This window comes from Apteryx mantelli, chromosome 5 (genome assembly GCF_036417845.1).
Source record: "Apteryx mantelli isolate bAptMan1 chromosome 5, bAptMan1.hap1, whole genome shotgun sequence".
In the NCBI taxonomy this organism is placed as follows: Eukaryota; Metazoa; Chordata; class Aves; order Apterygiformes; family Apterygidae; genus Apteryx; species Apteryx mantelli.
In genome coordinates, this window is record NC_089982.1 from 50,146,320 (window position 1) to 50,162,986 (window position 16,667).

Genomic DNA, 16,667 nt, shown 5'->3' on the forward strand with positions numbered 1-16,667 from the left:
TGGCAATATACACTCCAAATACCAAGCAGTTTAAGGCCATCTAAATTGTTTACTGTCTTTTCCCTGCCAAGAGTCATAATATTTTACCATTGCTTGTATCCACGTGAGAGCAGGTTAAATCAACGGTTAACTACAGAGCTATGGAAAATCACCTGTCAATTGTTTATTTGGTCTGGGAGTGACATTCATGGGTCTGAGGTGAGCATCCTTATATTATTCTGTGAAGCTCTACCTGCATCTCAATGTGATACAAGACCGCACATGCACAGCTGGTGCCCAGGTGATAGCCTGGATGAAAATTTGGTCTGTAATTAAGTTTTCATAACACGGTTGTGCTAAAATATGTTTTTATTTCCTTTCTATCCTGGTTCACAGTGAGTTCAGTGACCCTCTCCTGTCTGAATAGTTGTTCTGTGAGATTGGAAGAGCTATTATTTCAGATAGCCTATTATTTTTTGTGATATAACTGGCATGTACCATGGGTAAATTAAGTAACTGTCATAGGAAACCCATAAATATGAATACTTATCCAGCTGCTTTTCCATTAAACTGTTAGCTGAATGGAATTAGTAAATAATTATGTTGGTGGGGAATCTGCTATATCCATGTGCTGTGTAACATCTCAGTTTTACAATGCAGCTTAATTTTTTCTATAGACCAAATTAGTTTTAGAGTAATCTAAATTGCAAATTGGCCAATTTGCATTAAAACTATGCCTTCTTGTTCAGATTTATCAACACCTCTTTTTTAAAAAGTCTTTAACATTAAGCATGGGTGGGTAAGACCATCTGTTTATGGAGCTTGCCTGCAGCTCCATTACTTAACACATGAGACAGGTTACAGCTGTTTAATTGTTATGGTGTTGAACGATTATCATTCAGTCCAAAATTAATATTTATATATGTGTGCATGGAATGCATGTCGTTAAACATAAGTGATACAAATGTGTATTAATGTCATTAAGCATTCATATTAATCCCTCAGGAGGGCTAAAGTTACCGTAGGAGTATTCATGCTACTATTGAGTGCTGCATGAGGTTGCTTTACCTGGTGTGCAGAAGTGAAATTCACATCAAATGGTGTTCAGATGGTGGTCCACAATGAAAATGTACAACTTGTAATATGTTTGTATTCTGGTGACAACTGGGATCTAATTGTTCATCATCTAAGAATTTTCCCAGATTCATTCCCCCTAAAATTTAATTGAGAGAAGAATAATAGGCAAAAGCAAAGTATTTGTTTAACATTTTTCTTTGCATGAAATGTCATTAAAACCAATCAAACCAAAAATAAATTTTCTTTAGCAAAAGATTTCTAGAGGTAGCTATTTTAACTAGAAAAACAAGAAAGTTTTCGGGTTTAGATTCTCACAATTATGGGAGAATAAATAATGTCTGGAGCACGCTCCCATAAGTGCATTTCCGTTACTGCTAACTCTATCCTAGTTACTGGTTAGAATGGTTTTTTGAGTATGGGCAAACATGAAGGTATTCGCATGCTGGCTTTCTGTGTGACTGTGAGCAGTGGAAGCTCAAAAGTACTGGCAGTGTTGAGGAACGCTTATTTTGGGAAGTAATATCCTCTAAAAAGTTGCAAGACCTGCATCTGCTTTCTTCAACATGTGTTTGGCTCAGGGCTCCTTTTATTAGCGATTTCAAATATGACTACAGGGAAAAACACTTTATCTCTTTATCAGGTCAGAGAGCAAGTCAAGCCAAATGCATTCCTCCTGTTAATTAAAAGAAGTGATTATAGAAAACTGAATATGGCTATACTTCCTTTGAGTATATATTTTTTACAGTATGGACTTGACAAACTAAGTCATGGTCCTGTTTGAGGGCTTGACTGATCTCCAGATGTGCATGTTACAGGGAAGGCAGCATGAATAACTGGTACTGTGTTGACCGCTGCTATATTGCTGCCGACGCTGATTTGCCAAGCATGGTTTCTTCTTCTCAAAAATTTGACGTTACCAAGTATATTTACACTCAGTATTCTTTTAAATACTTGTGTCGGGTATTTTATGTATCTCAATGCATTCATGCCAAGAATTCTTCATAAATGTTAAGATTCTTTTGAGATTTTAGAGTTTTGATAAGAAGAAAATGCTTCCCTTCAAATTAGAACAAACTACTGTTGTATTAATACATCCTGTAGTTATCAAAATTTCTAAATTGATGTTTTTCCTTAGTTTTGATTTCGTGGAATTATGCCTCAATATGAATTTCATCAGTCAAGTAAGACTGTATCTGAATGAGGGTATGTCAAACAGTGTATTTTCAAGTAATATTACTAAAATTTCAAAACTAATCACATCAAATACCAATTCATCAGACTATTGTGAATGAAATACTTTCAAAATTAATATTTTAGAAACACTTGACTTCATTGGAGTCAAGATTTCACCACAATATTTATAGCTGTACAGTCAATGCAACAACTTAATGAAAATGAGAAGTTGACTTTCTTAGAACCCACAGGGCTGATAAACACATTTTAACAGTATTTCATGTAATTTAGTACAAATATGTTTTTGATCTTCCCTGTGCCTGAAGAGCATGTTGTAATTTGCCAAGCTAAGCCTTAAATATTCAAAATATTTGTACATTTGCAACTGTAAAAATTTTGCATTACCAGGTAAATCTAAGGTAGACTTCTGGTCGCTACATATCTGAAGCTGTTAAGACCTGACCAATAATTCACTTCTTTTTACACTTTCCAAGACCAAGAATCTCAAACACAAATTATCTGTTAGTGTACTTTAAATTGCTAATTAGTTGATTTGCATTTAAATGAGGACCACATGTGAAGTTCAGGTTAGGCACATTTTCAGAAAACAGCAGAATCCTCTGAGATGTGAGGATTTTTAAAGCATGTTGCAAAGCTGACTTGAGTTGAAGTGGCTGGAAAGTAAGCACTATTGTAGGCTGTATAGTTGCACCATTACCTAGTCATGCTGCCAGGCACGTTTGGATGATACTTTTAGTCAGGAAGAAAGACGGAAACAATAAGGCTTTCCTTTTCTTTTCATGCAATTCTTAATATAAGCATCAGGATTTATGTGCGTCTATCTGAGGTCTGGTCTTTCAGAGTTTGTCAGAGATTTCAAAGAATTATTTGAACTTTTTGAGCTTTTAAATGTGAGACAGAGTTTTAACTCCTTGATGGGATATACCCTTTCTTTGAATACTTTCCCAGTTAAATAGATATTAAATAGGAAACAACAGGAAGTGAATAACACTGCTCATGAACATATTAGCAGTCACAAACTTCTAATGTCTATTAAACCCTTAAAGGCAACTGAACCTTTATTCTAAAATACACATCGCTTTCCTATAATAATGGTGAGAAACATTATTTTAAAACTAAGATTGGGATGGACTCCAGAACAAAAAATCTGCCTTTGTCAGAACACACAAAAGCCTGTAAATGGCTGCTGCAAAGAATTGTTGCGGTTTTGGCAAGGGATAAATTGCAATGAATTCAGATCTCTCTGTGGAAATGTATGCAGTGGATATCTCTGCTGCAGATCTACACAGACATTGGAGAATAAGTGCAAAAGTAATGAAGAAGGTATGATTTCAGGCTGAAGAGTATGTTTTGGCCAAAGCAGGGAAACAAAGAAAATTGCCTGAAACTATTATTCCATGCATGTGTTCTCCTTTACAAGCAGGGCAAAATGTGAATTTAGGAGGAAAAAAGTCTCAAAAGGAATGAGTGTTCGTAATCCTCCTCTATTGGCAGCAATGCTCTGAACATATGGTATGTCTAAGACAAGGTTCTTATAAACTCGGAAGAAGGATGGTGACTATGAGCTGCTTACAGCTGCTTTCAGTACTGTCCGGTGATGAGTAAGAGTATTACATTTGCAAATGATACCAAAGCCCACTGTCTCCCAAACGCTTTGGAAGACAGGATGAGAATTTAAAATTACTTTAACAAATAGGAGAACAGGGAATCCAGAAGAATAACCTACAATTCAGTAAGTGCAGGCTTCTGTGCCTAATAAGGACAATCAACTGCACAAATTCAAGTTAGGAAGGAGTTTGCCAGCCAGAAGTTACTCAGAAAAGGCTGAGTAGTGGATCATGAATTTCATATGAGTGATCTCCTTCGGAAGACAGGCTAGAGCAGGGGCTTTAAAATTTGGTGAACTGTGGACTCCTAAATGTTTTTTCGTAGAGGTATGGACCTCTTCAGGAATTTCTCATGGATGCAAGGCAGTATTTTTGTCACCCTTTGAGAGTAAAAACAGTTGCTTAAAGGACTCAATACACTATTGTCCAAGTCTGTTGTGGATCAGGTAGGAAATACTGGGTTTAAATATCACAAGGGATATTTGTCTTTTTTGCATTCAAAAGGTGTTTTAATTGGCAGGATAGTTGAATTGTAGCTAGGTAGAAGAATGAAGAACATCTCCAGGGAGGTCAGATAGCTGTATCAGGAGAAGTAAGCCAGAATGAAGAGTTAGGGAGTGAGTCTTGGATAGGTTAGAGGGGCTAGACCAGAGCAGTCAACTCTCAATTTTGTACTAGTTGCCACTAAACAAACCCCAAAACAAGTACATTCTCCCTGAAGCTTGCAATTAAACTCTCACAGTTTCTCTGCTGTTGATGAACGTCTATGAAACAGCTAATAAAGTGTGTACCTCATACTCTGCTACTGCTGGGCTGTACAAGGAATACAAAACGCTCTTGTAACATTTTGTTAGCACAATTGGCAGAACCTTAAGTCATTCGTAGAAGCTTCCCACCGTGTTGCTCATCATCATGTAATGTCACAGAATGGAATTTCATCCCCTCCTTTCCTTTTTTTCAGCTTACTTTTTGTACATAAGACTTAAGAGCTTTCTCATGCCCAAAAATCATAAAAGAACCTTAGTAAAGTTGCAAGGTCAAGAACATGAAGTCAGAAAACAATGCAATGTTGATTTGGTCCTTGTATATATCATTATGATAACAATTGTAATTACATCTTTAATGACTTCTTCCTCTTCACCTGATGGACCTGATTTGAGAACATTACAAGGCTGTGAAGGGCTATTGCTTGTAGAAACTCCACATCATTTGTGGCAGAGAGTGGTGGGCAGGGTCATCTCCTGGTTAATGATGATTTCTTGGAGAACTACTTTCTACCCTTGCTTCTACCACAGATTTTCTGTTAGTAGTTCAGAAGGGCAAACTTCAAAGGAGTGTCCCCTGACTGTGCATTTTATGGGGACGTGGTAGGAGTTTCTTGAGTATGGATTGCTAAAACGCTCAGTGTACACACAGCTACAGGTGAGCAAAAGGAAACCTGTGCTTTCTGTGTATGAAATCCTATAAAATTCTAAGTATTTTGAAAAATCACATCATAGGTGTTGAAGCCAGAATGGATGGCTACTTTTTGCTTTAATCTTTCTATGCCTCTCTTGCCCACTAGTAAAATGAGTGAATGCATTCTCCACTCACACCAATAGTGTAAAGATACTATAATAAATAATTTTGATTTTGTGAGAGTGATCATACAAAAGTCTGTGAGAAAACAATTACTTCTTTGTCTGGGTTAACACAGTGTGCCTGTTACAAAGGTATCAACCGCATGTTGTTCCTGAGAGGCAGAGTGCTAAATGAGGACTGGCAGTTCTGTACACTGACAGACATAGGTCACACTGCAAAAAAAAAAATCATTATATGTGAAAGACCATATTGCAGGGGTATGCTTTCCAGAGAGGAGGGAATAACAATTGTACAGGTATCCATAAATCTGGCATCGCTTATATTTTGAATGTTTGACTTTGCAACTTTCATATTCTTTTAATGTGGATTTTTTGTTTGTCATATGTAGTGTAAACAAAGTTATATACAAAAAAAAAATCTTGAATTTAAATAGTGAAAATTTTAAAATATTATAACACTTTAAACAAATAGAAAGTCAAAGGTATAAAAAAAACTTAAGGGGAACATTATACTGTAAACATGCCATGGTTTGCTTACATTTAGTTTTTCTACTCTGAAATTGAGATGGCATTTTTATCTGTTGATCTCCTTAAATGATGCAGCTTGCAAAGTTATGTATAAGTGTAAACATGTCTGGTGCAAGACACATTGTTTACATCTTCCTCTAGAAGATCTGTATCTAGGTGCACAAGCTTGTGGAAGTGGCAGATATGTAATGGCTCCCCAAAGAAGGGGATCACTGTACTGAATTTGTGGGCCATGAGGAGAGGACACGAAGCAGTGCTTGCAAGCAGAGGAGCAGGACAGGCACACAGATAATGAGTGAAAGCAAGCTGCATTCATATGCTGAGTTTATATATATAAATACCTGCTTTGTAAGGCAGGCCAGTCCTGAGGAAAACCTGATTTTGAGCCCCAAAATGACCTACTGTACACACATGCAGTATTCTTCATTGCTTGCTGTATACCAAAATTATTTCTTCATCTTCTTTTTTTCCCCCTTTGGTTCTCCCCTCTCTTTCTAATTCCTCTTTTCTGACTTCTGTAAGAGGCTTAAGAGGGAGAGGCTGCAGCACACTGAGGAAGGGAGAAAACTAGTGGTATTAGAGAAGCAGAGGCAGGGGTTCCGCTCAGGCTTGCGAGGTGGAGGAAGCAAAAAAAACCTGCTAGTGTGTAATTTAGGCTCACCTTGATCAAAGCCACTTTAGTCACATTCTTTTGCATTTTTGCCTTGCGTCTGGTGGTGCTGTGAGGTCTAATTCTGCTCCTGCTTCTGGCAAAGTAACTCTTGAGTGGAGCTGCTGTGAGTTTACACTGTAATGGGACTGTATTCTACACAAAATATTTGGCATGTTGTAGCCTGGTGTATCGATTACAAAGATTATGGTTGGTGAAAATGTCTTGTGAAGAGTTATGGTATAAACTACTAGGAATATAAATTTGTTATAGGGTGTTTAGAAGCCTGTCACTGTTATAATCCTTTATGACAGAATAATCAGTAATAATTAGTACTCGTAGCACTGCTTTAAGGAACATCAAATCAATGGGTATGCGACTCATGCTGATTTGAACAGGAGCTGATTGGGATAAATGGATTTAATATATACTTATATTCTGTGGCTATTCTGGCGTACCTACAGGAAGCAGCATATGAATAATCTAAAGAAGATACTGACTTACATCTCTAATAGGAGGCTAATGGGAGATATTAAATTAAAAAAAAAAAAAAAGAAAAAAAAGAAAAAAGGGTCTGGATTCTGGCTGGTTGTGAAATAGCATGGTAAATGTGAGTTTGCCAGGCAGTGTTAACAGTCCTTTCAAAGTACATTTATCTGCCACGTATTTACATAAATATCCACATACCTTGCTAATGCAATTTATATTTTATTTGTATGAATTTTGAATGCCACTTACATTTTCTTGGATTTCGATTATGCTAGAAAATCTGCACATTTTATACCTTCATTTTGTTTTTCTCTGTTCCATATGGAGCTATATGAATTGTCTCTACTCCTTGAAATAATACCAAGATTTTAAATTTCACAGTCTTAAATCCAACAAGAAAACCCTTATGCATATAGATAAAATTATATAATCAAGTCTGTAATTAGATCATTAGACTTCTTAAGGATTTATGTTTAAATACTGTGAAGAGTAGGACTGTGCTCCAAATCCTGCCTATAATCCTCTGTGTAGAGGGAAAAGCAGGGAGATACCCTTCAGCCTCCTATTTTATACTTCCACATAGAACTGGATTCATTCCTATTTCAGTTGCAGTGTCCTGAAGATAAGGAAGACAGCATGGCTAGCTAAATTCCACTACAAAAATAACTTTTTTTGGTCACCTATTTTCTGCTTTTTGATTCTAGGATGCTGCATGTTCACAAGAACAGTTTATAACATTGTCCTTAATGTTAGAACTGTAGAATGACCATGAGAAAAAGGATGCTGAAACGTAGAACTTGGTTTCCAAGCCTTATAGGTATATGGTCTGGAACAGGCTTCTTGTAAGACTACTGGATGTTTTTTAAAAAAAAAAAAAAAAAGGCATTTTCTTCTTCCTTTTATTTTAATTGCAGATGGGATTTCTGAAAGGAATCCTATCATGTGGAGGTCTAGGATTGCAGGGACTATTTTCAGTTGCCTGGGACGTTTTTTTCTATGTTCCATTTTGTTGTCTCTTCCTACATTTGTAGAGGCTTTTAATGTTTCACTGGTGGACAGATGCATTCCCCAGCCAGACCTAATTGCTTCCATTTTATGGAACAAAACTTGATTTTTCCTCTATGCATACTACACCATACTCCAAGAGCAGTTCTGTAGGAGCAAGGGGTGTTATATTGGTATGAGAGCAAAGAATTTAATCCACCCTGAAATGCAGCTGCATCGCTTTTCTTTTTGATCGTGATTTATGTGGAAGGGTACTTTGCTGCCATCTAAATGTTCTGTAACTGATGTTTTCATCTTCTTACTTTGTCTCCTCCCCTATCATTATAGGGAAAAAAAACTGCAGTGGACATCTGGCATTTTCCTCTCTTGTTCCTCTCTTAGTCGTAGCGGCGTGGTTGTGGCTTCTGTGAGGCTCTGTATCTCATCGCCTTCCTCCATGGTCTTGGGAAGAGCTTTTTCCCATTCAGCCAAATTGGAGTGAAATCTCATGGTTGGAAATGCCTTTCTAACACATGCAATAAGCAGTGCTGAGGGTTAATAGCGAGTGACAGAGCAGTTGCCAGAGTGGGGCCATTATCCAGCACAGATCTAGAAAAGGTCAAAAATTGAAAATAGCTGAGTGTAGGGGTTGTGTTGGGAGACCTTGCAAAAAGGGATCGGATCTTGTAACATCCTGTCAGCATGCGTGCCAGTGGCTGGGTTTGGTGGCCTGCGACAGACCTGTGCTCGAGGTTTTGCTGTATGACGTTAGTCCCCCAAACGCAGCTGCAGCCGATGTCAGTTCCCTGAAATAAGGGAGGAGTACGTGACGCATCTCCTCTGTGTCTCATATTTAAAGCAGGGCCCAGTGCTTTAAATCCATCTTGTGGTCTGTCTTTCATTCATCCATCTGTCCTCTTCAAATTTTAAGTGTCACAACTTATCAAAAAAGTCTTGCTATTCTTGGATATACCATGTTATTTATTTTTATACATCTGAAGCCTAAGTTTAATTTTCACCCATTCTTGCAAATGAAATGGATCACCCTGCCACTAGCCCTGGTACGCCCTCCTCCACCCTACACATGTGGTCTGACTTGTTTTACATAATTGCCTGGGTGTATTCAGAAGAATAACTGTGACTCAATTGAAGCAGAAGGAAATTATTCCTCCTTAAAATCCTGTTAATCCGATCGGAATTAAGGTAGTGTGCTGGTTAAACTGTCAGAGTAATACATGACCTGCAAATCAAAGATGAAAATGACAGCATGGTCAGTGTTTTAAGGCTCAGAAGCTAAGTAATGACTCCTATGTTGTACTGAATTTCTTTACTAGCTTTGATTATATTTTTATACATAAAAATCAAAGCATGTGAAAAGAAATCAGAACAAAAAAGCCTAATCTTAGAAAGGTAGCATCTCTTTCTCCTGCAGGCCTTGTTTTTAAAATACTGTTTTGTTGAATCATGAGTGTGTTTGCCGAAAAGGGAATTTCTTGCATTTTTAAAAGCTGTGAAATACATTTTCATTTTGTAATGTAAGATCTCTCATGTCAGGTGCATCTGCTCAATTTGCATGCGAATTCTGAACAGTTCTTGTTTTATGTGACACTTCTGAAATGTTTGTCTGTTTTTGTTTTTTTTTCTTTTTAATTCTCAAGCTCACTATTTGGATAAGATAGTGAAAGGTACTGTATATTTGCTCTTTGCTGATATGCCTATACCTACATGTATTTTTTTTATATATGAATACATAGTGACCACTGTACTAGATTTGGCAAAAGAATCTTTTCTTACATACATTCCATGGATTATAGATTTAGTTCATGTTAGTTTCAACCCATCTCAAATTAAAATATGAAATCTCACTTATGTTATATAATAATATTTTGCTAGTTGTTACACATTTCTGTACAAACTGTATACATGTATTAGATTTTGCTTGAACCAAAAACTGAAGATAGTATTTGTTTGCTGTTTGGTGCTTTATCTTTGTTAGTTTTGTCATTGGACTTCTACCTATGAAAAAGTAAATATTTAGGAAAAGAAGCAAAGTGATACTCCTGTCACAGAACAAGTGTCAATAGTTCTAAAGAAGAGGTTACTTACAGATATGTTTATGTATAGCCAGATCAATAGGCTAACTCAGGATTTTAAGCTTTTGTTTATCTAAGTGTGGACATATCTATAGAAAATTATGACTTGTATTTTGTATGAAGCTAGAAAAAGCTTATATGCTTTATGCAACATTTTCAATTAAAAGGCTCAAGGATGTAAAGGCCCAAAATGAAACAGCAAAGATTCTTGTATCTTCAGTTATGGTAAAATTTGATAGAAAAATTGTCAACAAAAATCCTACCACTCTTTCTCTGAGTATCTTTTTCTATTCCTTCTTTGTGTTTTTTTTTTTTTCATTAGAATATGGCAATATTCATGGCAATATCCAGGCTTTCACACAATAAGTCTTGAGTGTACCCAATTGACTTCTAAAACACTCTGTCAGTAGGGCAATTAAATCTGTACGTGTTCCATAAATGAAGCAGAAGAAACATTCAGAAAAGAATAGCTCTCTGTACATCAACAAATCTTGTTGGCAGCTACAGTCTGAAAGAAAAAGAGTAGTGAGACTAATCTCAGCCTGGCATGATGGCATGATATCCATAACTATAACATCATCATACTTTCTCATAAGAGGCTGTTATGGTTCTCTGCCTTCTATGAGTAATTTGACAAGAGTTAAGCGTCCTTTATAACTTTTTCTGGGGATTTTTGTAATTTGAAACTGCATAGTCGAAAGGAGTCATTATATTCATAATTCTTTAGAAGAAAAAATAAGCTATTACTTCTGAAAGAATATTCTAAGTTCAAGTAAGTTTAACCAAAATAGATTAGTAGATGAGTTCACAAAGAGAGTAGTCCGAGAAAGTGAAGAAATGCTTTCACCAGCTATTTAGTGTTTTTTATAAAAGTTTACAAATAATTGTTTTGTCCAAAAATATCTGATTTGTAGCCACCTTCACCTAAGATACTTGGTGCCATTCTGCACTTGCTTCTGTCAATGTCTTATCATAGTCTCAGATAAGGAACACCAGAATCTACATATTTATCAAGTGTTGTCATCCTCATACAGGCCATGTTGGCTGCATGCCAGATTTCATCACTAAGAAGTGACAGATATTGTTGGGGTTTTTTTATGTGTTAGACTGAAAACAATTATAGATTTTGGATATAATAAATTATTTTAATTGTTTCCCAAATTTTCCCTCCCGGCCATAAAAGCAGACAAGATAGGATATAAAGGTAACAGCACAAAAGCCTTAGGGAGACTGTCACAAAAAATCACTCTCTGCTATCTGTCTTGAAGCACGTCACTACCGTGTTTTTGTTCAGTCTATCAATGTTTTATTGTGGTCCTTATGGTATTTCATTTTGTCCGTCCTAAGTAATCAAATACGCGCAGCTATTACATTTAGTTGGAAATCTTGTTGGTCCTGTCCCATCCGTATGCAGCCTGAATCCTAATGTTTGTTAGAATAGATGCTAAGCTGCTTCACTATTTCCTGGGCTTTGCTTATTCTGTGAAAAGGAATGTACTTTTGGCATAAAGTATAGTCATTAAAACTGGCCTATACTTTGTGCAATTACTTAACACACTGTAATTTCACATGAATATACGGCAACTCTGAGACCAGATAAAGTTAACATTCTCTGTTATTATATGCCTAAAATCATACACGCTTTCCTACTTAAGAATTTGGAGGGATTTGGTCTTAGTAACAGGGAGCTGAAATATTTATACCAGTAAGTAACCAATATTGCATAGAGCAAATAATGTTCTATTTTATGAGCGCAGAAAAATGTATCATTTTACGCAGCTGTGTTTGCGCTGTGCACTCATCTCTTGTTACTTTGCCAAAAAAATAAAAAATTAAAAAACAAACTTAATTTTGTCTGGCCTGCAGGTATTTAGAGGATTGGTGCATATATTTCCTGCCTGTACAGGTAAGTGGTGTCTCAAGTGTCAGGCCAATCACAGATGCCACTTTGTTAAGAATTATGTTCCCCAGGTAATGTTGCTGTTCCACTCCATGTGCAATTACAGTATTTGTGCTGTTTTAAAGGCCTGTTCCCAGTAAGTGTCCCTTGTTTGTATTTTTTTGGTTCATGGTTGCAATATTTAAATCACTCGTGATTTTCTGCTTTGTCTGTTTCAACAGAGGGCTGCCCTGGCCTGTGCAACAGCAACGGGAGGTGCACGCTGGACCAGAACGGCTGGCATTGCGTCTGCCAGCCGGGGTGGCGGGGAGCCGGCTGCGATGTGGCCATGGAAACCCTTTGCACTGACAGTAAGGACAACGAAGGAGGTAAGATACACCAACTAAAGTTTTAACATTGGGGAAAATATATTGAGGAACTGAGATTTTACAGTCGGGTGAAAAAATACAGCTTAGAGAGTCACGTGTGTGTTTTACTCGCTCTCGTGCCTGTAAGAATGCACTGCAACATTTGCTGCTTTCGTATGGCATACAAGCAAAGCCTTACAAGATTATTGCAACAGATGAAATATGTGCTTGGAAACTGATTGGTGGCACGGTAGTTTCCCTGTGATGTTTCTCTGTACTGGAATAAAGCATGGTCTCAATTCAATGAATTGCAGTGGGAAAAAAAAAAAAAAAAGAAAGATGGGAGTTCAAATTTTCAGTGACCTCACAAGAAAATTATCCCAAGAGAAAAGACCAAATAGGGACTTTACATTTTGACCTGTGATATTATTTCTGGAAACAATGGCTTGCCCAGTCTACGAAGATCTTATTCATCCATAGTCTGTGAATGCTCAGATAATTGACAGGATGCTTCTAGAAGTCTTTCTTTTTTCTGCTTGCTTTTCTGCAGTCTGTCACTCATGTGACAGATAACAATCTGCAATGAGATGCATGCAGGACTGTTGACTGAAGGAATCAATCTGTGATCAAATCATTGTCGGGTAGTGAAGACAGAGGGGCTGTGACTTTCTGACATGACTCAAATCCCACAAAAAACTCACAAAACCAGTTAAACTGTGAATGTAGTCAAATATTAGAACATTGTAATACTTTTGTTGTCTTTCTTGCTCTCTCATCTACTCTTTTTTTTTTTTTAACACCTTCAGATCCAGAGCAGAGATAAGAAACTCCATTAGGGCTTTTGGGTGATGATGTCATATGTGACTGACCTTATCTTTCAGCTTTAGACTGTCTATATCTTTCCCATTTTGGTTGGCTGTTTACTCTTATATCCTGATTGCAGTTGGGATCTGAGACATCAAAAACCGTAGATTACGGCAACATTTACTTCCTGGGGAAAATAAATAACATGGTCAAAACAGTGCTGCCGTTATTTACTGTCTTACACATCATTTGATTTACCACACTTCTCCTTTACGTATTTTATATTTTGAATCAACTTTGCACATTTAGGGGCCTGAAGAATCTGAGATGATCTGGTCTGCAGTGAGCTAGTGCAAACCTGTATTTCTGCATGTGTGAAGGGAGCAAGAGGAGTGATTCAGCCATAGGCTCTTCATGCAGAGATGTGCCATTCAGGGAGTTAGGTTCAGATGTACCAAAGGATTATGAGCATAAGGAAGACAGGAAACCTGCAAGCATGAAAAGAGACAAAGCAAGGAGGAAGAGAAATTAGAAAGGTTAGAACAAAGGCAATTTGGAGGGAAAAAATAGGTGATATAGGGGAAAAAAAAAAAAGCCAAAAAAAAAGCCCAAGGATAGACTAAAACAGATTCAATAAATATTAAAGATAATAGAATGAGGCGGCATGTCAGAACGCAAGAGAGAGTCAACAGCAGATAACAGAGCAGCAGGAGGAAGAGAAGCAGTGAACAGGAATGCACATAAAGAGAACAAGGGAAAAGAAGATGCTCCTTCAGACTGAAAAAATGATAGTTGTTTGTGAGTAAAAGGGGAAAAAGAACAAGGAATTGGAGCAGAAGGAACTAACAGGGTGAGTTAAAGTTTAGAAAGAAAGACAATATAGAAAAAAAAGCTTTAAGAGTGATATTTGCATTGCCTTTTCTCTTGTTTTTTATTATTATTTCCTTTTCAGACATGACCCAGCTATGTATGAGGTAGGGGTTGGCCAGCTGTTTTGCCATGATTGACCTACATAATGCTATTTGTCATTGGCATTTCTCTTTTAGTGGTTCTTATTTTTCATTTATGTGCTTCAGTAAGCGTATTCACTTCAGTCTTTGATTAATGGCTGAGGAAAAAGGTTAAACTATAACATTTAAATTAAATTAGATTAAAAACTGTGAGGATACCAAACAAAACTGGGAAAGGTAAGTTCTCTTTACCAGAAGTCCACCTGGAAAGAGAAGCACTGTTTCTTCCTGTTCCAAGAATACTTGCAGTCAGCCCACTAATCTCTCAAGCAAGCTGTTCAGACTGCAGACAGCTACAGGTAATGGCAAAGGACGTCTCTTTGCCGTATTTGTTTACTGTGGAAGATTAGGTTGTTTGAGCACTTAGGCTGAATTTATACTGATGACCCCAAGTAGTGTGATTTACATCACGCTAGGCTCAGTGGTTGTATAATTAAAGTTATCTTGGCTGTTAGCTAATTGATATACTGTGGTTAATGTTTATGTTTCATCATACACTGGATGAAATATATTTCATATATTAGTATGACTGTAGTTCATATTAAGAACAGTGTCTGCTCTTGCTTTAATTCTTAGCTCTTTCTGGAACTGAGTGTTCAAATTCTGTGAGCATGAACATCCACTGGCTTCAATGGGAAAATTATCCATAGGAAATGATTATGGAACAAAGGACATTCTTGATCATTTTCCCTCCTGTGTGCTATTGACATATTATGGGATGATTATTACGTGTCTTCATTGTAATATGGATTTTTGAAAGTCTTACAGATCACACCCTTTCTCTATTTTTCTATGTGTTTGATTTAGATAGTAAATAACAGAATTTTCCATACGTTTTAACAACTTAGAAGGAGCACAGGTGCCACAAGCAGACCTTAGGCTGAATTGAACTCTTAATGGCTCTGTGGGGCGAGGGGAAAGTTCACCAGGAGTCAGAATTTTCCATGGGTGGAATAAGCCTGACTTCCTTACTTAGGAAAAAATGTTTTGCTATAATACTTTAACAAACTGGGACATGTTTTGTCATCATTCCATAGGAAGAATAAACTGTGGACTCTTTAGTTTAGGTAGGTCTTTTATTAAAGAGGTTACTTTGTTAGGCTTGCTCTTTATTGGTTCCTATTCAATTATTAAGAGTAGTGACAGGTTATCACTGGTAGGGATTATTAACATTCTTTTATTGCTAAAATTAAAATAAATAACAAAACAAGGTTTGCTTAGCAGTTGATTTTTATAATTACTTGCACGGGCTAGGACAGCCTGCTTATGATAAATACTGTCACAGGGGACTACAGAGTCGGACTAAAGATCACCTAGCCCAGTGTCCCTTATTTAACAGTGGCTAATAGCAAATGCTTCGGAAAAGCATGTAAGAAATAGGCATATGTGGAATTATATTTTCTTTTGTATTCAAGCAGGCTGCTAATTAAAATAGGAACTTAGTGCCTCAGGATGTTTTGCATGTCAAAAGATAAACTAAATAAGCACAAAGATAACGCAAGCTCAGGACATTTCAGAAAGTTTCTACTTGAATTAGGATCGATAAAGTGGCACACTAATGTTCTCTGGTTTGTGCTCAAATACTTCCCCACTATTCTTCACCTTTCTGTTTGCCTCCATGGCTGCTGGGGAGTGGGGGATTGGTGTATCTGTAGAACTTATCTGCCATGAGGCCAAGATTCGTTTCTGGAATGACAGTTAATTTAGAGCCTAACACTTGATATTTTAGGCTTCTTCACTCCAACAAGAATGTTGACTATGTTATGGGTACTCCGCCATAGGTACTGCAATAGTAACTCATTGAGCAAGGTCCTTGTGCGCTGCTCGGGATAACACAATGTGATCTTCATATATGTGAGGATAACTGAGGTTGCTCAGTACTGAGTTTTCTGTCCATTACAGCCTCTTGCCTTAGTGTACCGCAGTCACTGAAACTGTTCTGGTGGGATGGGCAGCAGTATGGCTCCAAAACTGTTTTCTTCCTATACAGACACTGAATTTCACTTCATAGAGTTTCTGTGTTACTTAAATATACAATTAAATTATTTACCAACAATGTGATTTATGTAGGTCATAGGCATGATCCACTCTCGACACTCTGGTGGAATTTATAATCTGGAATTATTTTGTCCCACAGATTTTCTTCCTTCCAGCAGTTTTATATATACCCTTTAAATTCCACTCAAAGGCAAACATTCACACTCATGCATCTTATTTTTAGACATTCAGAAGTGCAGGAATCCTCCATAGAAGTCTTGATTCTCCTCATTTAACATTTTTTGTTTTTATTAGTCTCTCCAAATAAGTAATCTTATCACCAGATTGTGCTCCATTGCAATTCTGTGCATTTTGCAACAAAGGGAAAAGTAGCATTAGTCAAGATTTTCACAACTAGACTTTAAGCTTTTGAGGAGGAAAACGCTAAT

At 37.0% G+C, this 16,667-nt stretch overlaps 1 protein-coding gene across 1 annotated transcript in view; it reads left to right on the forward strand.

The window, feature by feature from the left end:
- The window catches only part of TENM3 (teneurin transmembrane protein 3), a 334,852-nt gene that overhangs the window by 257,751 nt on the left and 60,434 nt on the right, over window positions 1–16,667 (forward strand). Inside the window, exons 13-15 of the mRNA XM_067297935.1 lie at window positions 9,746–9,772; window positions 11,364–11,384; window positions 12,302–12,448. Of these exons, the coding sequence (XP_067154036.1) occupies window positions 9,746–9,772; window positions 11,364–11,384; window positions 12,302–12,448 (195 nt within the window). The remainder of the gene's footprint in view (window positions 1–9,745; window positions 9,773–11,363; window positions 11,385–12,301; window positions 12,449–16,667) is intronic.